The 8,308-nt window shown below is 49.1% G+C and overlaps 1 protein-coding gene across 3 annotated transcripts in view; it reads right to left on the bottom strand.

The window, feature by feature from the left end:
• Positions 1 to 1,618: 1,618 nt before the first annotated feature.
• RAB44 (RAB44, member RAS oncogene family) overlaps positions 1,619 to 8,308 on the bottom strand; it is a 55,982-nt gene continuing 49,292 nt past the window's right edge. For all 3 annotated transcript variants that reach the window (XM_030221635.1, XM_030221634.1, XM_030221636.1), the window contains 2 exons: positions 7,791 to 7,867; positions 1,619 to 2,491 (listed from right to left, as the gene is read on the bottom strand). In XM_030221635.1, the coding sequence (XP_030077495.1) occupies positions 2,404 to 2,491; positions 7,791 to 7,867 (165 nt within the window). In that variant the 3' untranslated portion in view covers positions 1,619 to 2,403. The remainder of the gene's footprint in view (positions 2,492 to 7,790; positions 7,868 to 8,308) is intronic.

The following is an 8,308-nucleotide window of genomic DNA, read 5'->3' as shown; positions in this document are numbered from 1 at the left end:
AAAAAGGTTCCAGGTCAATGACCTGTCATGCTTGGGCAAAAAATCCTCACTGGGTATAAGGTTGTGAGGTGTGTTCAGCCCTTGAATAGCTGTGTGTACTGGAAGGTCCTTGTAAATGAGATTTAGAGATTGTGCATGTAATTAGTGTGTGTTAAGAGTCCCCTAGAGATTTTAGTCATGACATAGTAACATAGTAGATGACGGCAGAGAAAGACCTGTACGGTCCATCCAGTCTGCCCAACAAGATAAACTCATATGTGCTACTTTTTGTGTATACCTGACCTTGATTTGTATCTGCCATTTTCAGGGCATAGACCGTAGAAGTCTGCCCAGCACTAGCCCCGCCTCCCAACCACTAGCCCCGCCTCCCACCACTGGCTCTGCCATCCAATCTCCGCTAAGTTTCTGTGGATTCCTGACAATTTCCACTTTTCAGCCCACTTCTACGTTGGCCATTTGGTTTACACCCAGGAGGATAATACAACACATTTCCTGAGAATTCAGTCTTTTCTGGAATCCTTTGTACCATGGGAACAAGAAGAAAACCAATATTTCCACACAAAAGCGCAAGCAATCTTCAGGAGTTGCACCAAGATGATTCAAAGTGGTAAAAAAACAATTTCTTTATTGATGGCTGTATATTCAGTCTTGGTCAACGTTAATTACATCCAGTGCAACACAACATTTTTATTTTTGTAGCACTGAGGCTTACCCGGCGGTAATCGGGCAGTGCCGCGTGCTCCCCAGTTACCGCCGGGTTAGCGCAGGAGCCCTTACCGTGACCTAAATAGGTGACGGTAAGGGCTCCCACCAGGGGCGTAGCCAGACTTCGGCGGGAGGGGGGTCCAGAACCCGAGGTGAGGAGGCACATTTTAGGCCCCCCCTGCTGATGACCCTCTCGACCCCCCCTCCCACCGCCAACGCCGCCGCCTACCTTTGCTGGCGGGGGACCCCAACCCTCACCAGCCGAGGTCCTCTTCTTCTGGCGCAAGGCTTCGTTCAGTTTCCGAGTCTGACGTCCTGTACGTTGTACCTGCAGGACGTCAGACTCACAGAAACAGAACGAAGCCTTGCAGATCAGCCAGCGAGCTCCTCTTTTTCCGGCGCAAGGCTTTGTTCTGTTTCTGTGAGTCTGACATCCTGCACGTACAACGTACAGGACGTCAGACTCAGAAACTGAACGAAGCCTTGCGCCGGAAGAAGAAGACCTCAGCTGGCGAGGGTTGGGGTCCCCCGCCAGCAAAGGTAGCAGATGGCGGCGGCGGGAGGGGGGGTCGAGAGGGTCATCGGCAGGGTGGTACAGGGCCAAATCTACGGGGGCCCCGGGCCCCCATGGCCCCACGTAGCTACGCCCCTGGCTCCCACCCCCTGTGATTAGCGAATGGCCATTTCTTTTTGGGGGGGCGAAAATAACTTTTTATCCGCTACAATAAAAGGGGACCTCAGCGTGTGGCAAATCCATGCGCCAGCACCACTGCAGGCCCCCTTTTACCATAGCTTGGTAAAAGGGGCCCTTAATTCTCTAAATGGGGCCCAAATTTGAGTGCCCAAAAAAAGTGCATTTATGCTAGTCTATAAATGGCAGTCAAAGTTGGACACTGTTTATAGAATAGTACTTAGCACTGGAATCCGCACCCAATTTTGGGTGCGAGGATTTACACCAACTGAACCCTGGTGTAAATTCCTGCGCCCGAATTCTATAGCACTGTGCGCAAATGCTAGAAGTGCTCCTGACCCGCCCATGGCCACTCCCCCTTTTCGGATCTGTGCAGAAAAATGTATACGCACATCTTGATAGAATAGCGAATATACAGATGTGCACGTAAATTCCAATTATTGCCAATTAGTGCCCAATTATCAGCGCTAGGTGAGTCGTTGGCAATTAAATTGCGAGCACAATTTGGGCATGCGCTCGAATTTGCACATAAAATTATTGTGGATACTAAACCCAACATAAAATGACTTCTTCCTGAGCATAATCAAGGAGTTTGTTCAATACTGGGGGTGCTCAAGCATCCACAGCATCTACAGGGCTGGTCCTATGGGAGGATATGTGCGTTAGATCTGCTGGTAACATATTCCGTAGTCTCGTCCTTGCAAAGGAAAAGGAATTCTCGATAATGGTTTTGAAGCAAATGCACTTCAGTGATGGAAAACCTCATTTCAGCGTTCTCGGAAAAGTGATAGACATCCATAAACCATGACTGCTGCAAACTAGGAGGGCTGGGATCATGCCACACCTGTCCACCGCCAGACACAACATTGGGCTTAGACAGACGTTTTTCTAATTCCTATGTTCATAAAGAGGCCCAGTCCTCCGCAACGTGCAGCTCATTGTCCATGTACAGGTGGTTAAGAAGGAGTGAGCAGACTAGGATGTGTCCTTGTTGGCAGACTGGTTTTTCACATACAGCAGCTGGGTTTCTTTTCGTTTTCTGATCTTAATTTCACCACTTTATGTTTCAGGATATCTTCGTGCGCTTTCAGTGACCTGAGTGGGAGAACAAAGCACGAACAAGTTACCATGAGGAATTTAAAATCAATTGTTGTTTTGTTACATTTGTACCCTACGCTTTCCCACTCATGGCAGGCTCAATGTGGCTTACATGGGGCAATGGAGGGTTAAGTGACTTGCCCAGAGTCACAAGGAGCTGCCTGTGCCTGAAGTGGGAATTAAACTCAGTTCCCCAGGACCAAAGTCCACCACCCTAACCACTAGGCCACTCCTCCACTCCGCTCCAGTGTGGAGAAGCCCGATTGTTCACAAAGGCCTGAAGTTCTGGGACTGCACAACTGATCAGACTGACACAGAGTTATGGTGCCTTCAAACCCTGGTGATCTCGCAGTTCACTTCCCAGGGACAGAGGGGTCCAAAGTACTAAAAGTAGCAACATAGCTTAGCAACTAATCAACAAATCTTGCTGAGTCTTATTAGAAAAGCCAAAGCTTCCACAGTCCTAGAGACTGAATGACCCTCTCACTATCATCAGTCTCCTACTTTTCATTACCACTAAACTCAGGGCTTTTTTTGAGGGGGTACTGAGTACCGGCACCTGCTAAAATGGACCCAAGGACCCTGAGTTTTAATGAAAGAGCTCAGGCTCTACACACCTAGGGTTACCATATTTTGTCCCCCAAAGAGGAGGACACATGCTCCGCCCCCACCACACACCCCGCCCCGCCCCCTTTCACACCCTCGCTATGCCCCCTGTCACATTTCCCCTCCCCCTGTCACACACCCCGTCACCCCCTCCCCTTACCTTACTACTGCCCTGGTGGTCTAGTGACCTCTTCGGAACAGGAAAGAGCCCCCTCTTTCCTGCCCGGAGCGCTGCCCTGCATGCATCCTTCCTGTTGGTGATCTCGGCGCCGATTCAAAATGGCCGCCGAGAGTTGAAGTCTCGCGAGGTCACTTCAACTTTCGGCAGCCATTTGGAATCGGCGCCGAGATCACCAACAGGAAGGATGCATGCAGGGCAGCGCTCCGGGCAGGAAAAAGGGGGCTCTTTCCTGCCCCGAAGGTGGAAGAGATCACTAGACCACTAGGGCAGTAGTAACTAAGGGGAGGCTACCAATCTGCCCGTTTGTCCAGAAATCCGGACAAACAGGCAGATTCGCAAAACCCGCCCGGTTGCTCGGACATGTCCTCAAAAAGAGGACATGTCCGGGTAAATCCGGACATATGGTAACCCTATACACATCAATTCTACCTTGTCATAGATTCTGTGACTGGTTGCAGGGGGCCTGGCTATTGTGGGGTGGGTCCCTCAGTGATCACCCTACCCCTGAAGGGTGGCCTGGCATTTGAGTGCCGGCACCTTTTTTGCTAGAAAAAATGCACTGACTAAACTTAGGAGTGCAATCTTCAGTAGGCCAATATATGCTTAAAGATAACCAATTAACTTATCTGTTTATTCTTTATCTGGTTAACTCAGACCTGCAATAAATCCAGGAAGACCACCGTGGTAGTATCCAGAAATGACCCAGGCACCGACGATATTTGACAGTACCCGAAAAACTATCTGGTTTATTTATTGTGTACCACACAAAGGCCTACACATAGACAAAATTGGTAGTTTGCAATAAAAACTACAGGGTTTAAAAGAAAACGAAGCCTACAAAGCAGGGCAGCTAAGCGGCTTACAATAAAAATCAACAGTTCAAAAGCAAGGACAGGTAAGTGCCAGGTAAATGAAAGCAGCTAAATCGACATAGAAAGGAGAATTAGGAAGGAAGGGAGAAGCAAGTGGAGAAGAGGTGGGTTTTAAGAGCCTGTTTAAACCCACCTCCCCGCTCCCCCCGTTTTCTATTTCTGTTGATGGCTCTCTCATTCTCCCTGTCTCCTCAGCTCGAAACCTTGGGGTCATCTTTGACTCTTCTCTCTCCTTCTCTGCTCATATCCAGCAGACCGCCAAGACCTGTCGTTTCTTTCTTTACAACATCCGTAAAATCCGCCCCTTTCTTTCCGAGCACTCTACCAAAACCCTCGTCCACACCCTTGTCACCTCTCGTTTAGACTACTGCAATCTGCTTCTTGCTGGCCTCCCACTTAGTCACCTCTCCCCTCTCCAGTCGGTTCAAAACTCTGCTGCCCGTCTCGTCTTCCGCCAGGGTCGCTTTACTCATACTACCCCTCTCCTCAAGACCCTTCACTGGCTCCCTATCCGTTTTCGCATCCTGTTCAAACTTCTTCTACTAACCTATAAATGTACTCACTCTGCTGCTCCCCAGTATCTCTCCACACTCGTCCTTCCCTACACCCCTTCCCGTGCACTCCGCTCCATGGATAAAGCCTTCTTATCTGTTCCCTTCTCCACTACTGCCAACTCCAGACTTCGCGCCTTCTGTCTCGCTGCACCCTACGCCTGGAATAAACTTCCTGAGCCCCTACGTCTTGCCCCATCCTTGGCCACCTTTAAATCTAGACTGAAAGCTCACCTCTTTAACATTGCTTTTGACTCGTAACCACTTGTAACCACTCGCCTCCACCTACCCTCCTCTCTTCCTTCCCGTTCACATTGATTTGATTTGCTTACTTTATTTTTTGTCTATTAGATTGTAAGCTCTTTGAGCAGGGACTGTCTTTCTTCTATGTTTGTGCAGCGCTGCGTATGCCTTGTAGCGCTATAGAAATGCTAAATAGTAGTAGTAGTAGTAGTAGGTCTGATTCCTAATGAAGAGAGGCAGGTTCTTCTAGAACTTTGGACCAGTATAACGTAAGACAGAGACATGGGAGGAGGAGAGGCAGAGTTGTGTGGGAGGTGGTAAAACTAGGAGGTTATTATCAGCAGCAGAGCGGAGGCATCAAAGGGGTGTCCAGACTTAACTGGGTAACACCACTGAATACTGGTGATGCACGGGGAACTCCAGACAGCCTGCACCAAATATCCAGGCACAATTCAGCAGGAGGCAGCCAGCATTTAAAACTACACTGACCCCTGCTGGCTGAACATTACCTCCAGAGTTACTAACGCGCTGTAGTTAGCTGGATAAAGTTAACCAGATAGTACTGGTTGGCTTCTAGGAACACTTCTTGTCCCTCCTAAAGTTAGCTGGTTAAATTTTAACCAAGGAATTGCCCAGTTAAAACTGATGCAGTGAGAGGTCCGGGAAATGTAAAAACGCGTAACTTATCCAATTAACTCTGAAGGTTAATTCAATACATTTTTTAAAATACCAACCCCACTCATTTTTTTTTTTTAATCAATACCACTTCCTTCCCACCCCATGAGTAGCTTAACCATTAGATAGACTAGGTAATCACTCACACCGCCAGCTGCTGGGGGTGGGGAAAACAAAACAGATCTGCAGTCAAGGCAAAGCAGTAGAAAACAAATAGACCTGACAGCCACACAAAGCACACAACTCAAAGAATTATCAGTGCATAGCTCTACTTGCAGGCACTGTTCCTTCTAAGCTGAGTGGGAGTCCTCCACCTACAGTCCTGCCACTGGGGGGTGCTGTCTCACTATCACATTTTCAATAGTGAACGATAGGCAAGAGCTGAAGAACTCCAAGGAGTCTGCATGTCCCTAGTGATTGAAAATACAATATGGAAACACCGCCCCCGACTGGTAGGACTCTCGAATACCTTAGAGGGAACAGTGCTTGCAGGAAGGTGGGCAATATCCAAGTGAATGGCTACAGTCTCAAGGGGGGGACCTAGGGACTTGAAAGTTAATTGATGGGGCTGCAGGGCTGAGGTTCACCTCGGGCGCCAAATCCCCTTGCATTGGCTTTTGATCCCCTGAAGACGCAGAGCCATTCTGGTGAAACTTGTCAAGGAATTTAGTCATTTGAACTTACCACAGGAGAACTCTGTAAAGAAGGCCAGAGTTACTGAGAACAGGATTTGGTTTTGCAGTTGTGAAATCCTAGCTTGCAAAAACTGCTAAGATTACCGTATTATCTTAAGTTTTGTAGAAGGCTTAGATGTAACCGATGAGTGTAAATACAATGGAAATGGAAAGGTCTTGCCTCATCAGAGGTCGCTGGAATTACTGTACAGCGGTGACGTTGCTGAGGTCTGGGGGCTGCAGGCAGGCAGTGGCGTTCCTAGGGTGGCTGACACCCGGGGAGGATCACCGATGCAACCCCCCCCGGCGAAACGACGGACACCCCTCCCCCCGGGTGCATCTTTTTCTGCTGGGGGGGTGCCGCGCGTCTGTCGGCAACGCTCGTTCCCTGCTCCCTCTGCCCCGGAACAGGAAGTAACCCGTTCCGGGGCAGAGGGAGCAGGGAACAAGGATTGCCGACAGATGCGCGGCACCCCCCAGCGGCGTGCACCCGGGGCGGACCCCCCCCCCCCACCGCCCCTCCCCCCACTTGGTACGCCACTGCAGGCAGGGCTGGACAGGCAAATGTTTCACTTCATCCTTCAGCGCTTGAGAGATACTACTGACAAACACAAAGAGCTGGGGCAAGGATACTGGGCAGACTAGACAACCCATCGGCCTTATCCACCCTTCAATTAACTCTCAGGACTCTAATGTCTCTCCCACTTCCCCAAGAGCTTGGTCATTAATAATCATAATCATTTCATCACCACCCCTCAAATAAGAATCCTGTAAAAACGCATAAATATACTTCACACTTTCAAATATTAAACTCTGCTTTATATGTGTGCGATGAGGGTAACTGCCCACCCTCCCTGCAGGTAAAAGCAGTTTGCATTGTGTGGCTGTGACGCCCCATTGCTTTGCTCTGACTGTAGCTGCTCTGTGGAGTGGAAAAGATAGATATGGAGCGTTTGTTTACGCTTTCCAAAAATACTAGGACAAGGGGGCATGCGATGAAGCTGGAGTGCAGTAAGTTTAAAACAAATGAGAAAATTTTTCTTTACTCAGTGCGTAATTCGACGCCGGAGAATGTGGTTAAGGCGGTTAGCTTAACAGAGTTTAAGGAAGGTTTGGACAGCTTCCTGAAGGAAAAGGCCATAGAATGTTATTAAATGGGCGTAGGGAAAAATCCACTATTCCTGGGACAAGCAGTACAAAATGCTTTGCTCTGTGGATCTTGTCGGGTGATTGTGACCTGGATGGGCCACTGTCGGAGACAGGGTGCTGGGCTAGTTGGACCTTTGGTCTGTTCCAGTGTGGCGATGCTTATGTCTTATGTCAGTGCCCTAGGCAACTTGCCTACGATTATGTCAGCCCTGAACACTGTCAGCCTATTAGTCACTGCACCAATAATCTGTGTCCCTGATTCTTCCAATTTTGTTTTAAATAAAATATTGTCTAAATATGTCTTTGTGGTGTCTTTCCACTGAAGAGACTGAGCCGGACGCTCACCTGGCTAAGTCAGTCATGGTCTCGAAGACGTTGGAGCCATCAGCTGCACTGCATTCAAAGAACAATAGGTTGTGGTCCTGAAAGAGAAAAGCAGACCCCCCCCCACACACCCCCAGAAAACACCCTATATGAATAAATATTCCACAAGTGATCTACCATTAACAAATGTTACTAGTAAACAGGTCTCACTGCATAAAACAGAACCTGCCAGAGCTGGACTGACCATTCGGGGAAATTGGGCAGTGCCCAAGGACCCAGAGGCCCAAGGACCCCACCCCGTCGCACACTACAACCCCCCACCTAGCCCTACCTTGAAAGGCCCTGGTAGTCTAGTGGCCTCTGCATGGGGGCAGGAAAGAACAACACTCTTTCCTGCCCGCTGCTGCTATTCTGCTTGGCACCACCGTGTTTTCAAAATGGCTGCTGAGACTATTGAGACCTGCGAGGCTACTACGGGAAGTCTCAGCTGCCATTTTGAAAACATGATAATGCCGGGCACAGTGCCGTAGCAAGGGCGG

The sequence above is a fragment of the Microcaecilia unicolor genome, chromosome 12 (assembly GCF_901765095.1).
Source record: "Microcaecilia unicolor chromosome 12, aMicUni1.1, whole genome shotgun sequence".
Classification (NCBI taxonomy): domain Eukaryota; kingdom Metazoa; phylum Chordata; class Amphibia; order Gymnophiona; family Siphonopidae; genus Microcaecilia; species Microcaecilia unicolor.
This window is presented reverse-complemented; position numbering and strand designations above follow the sequence as displayed.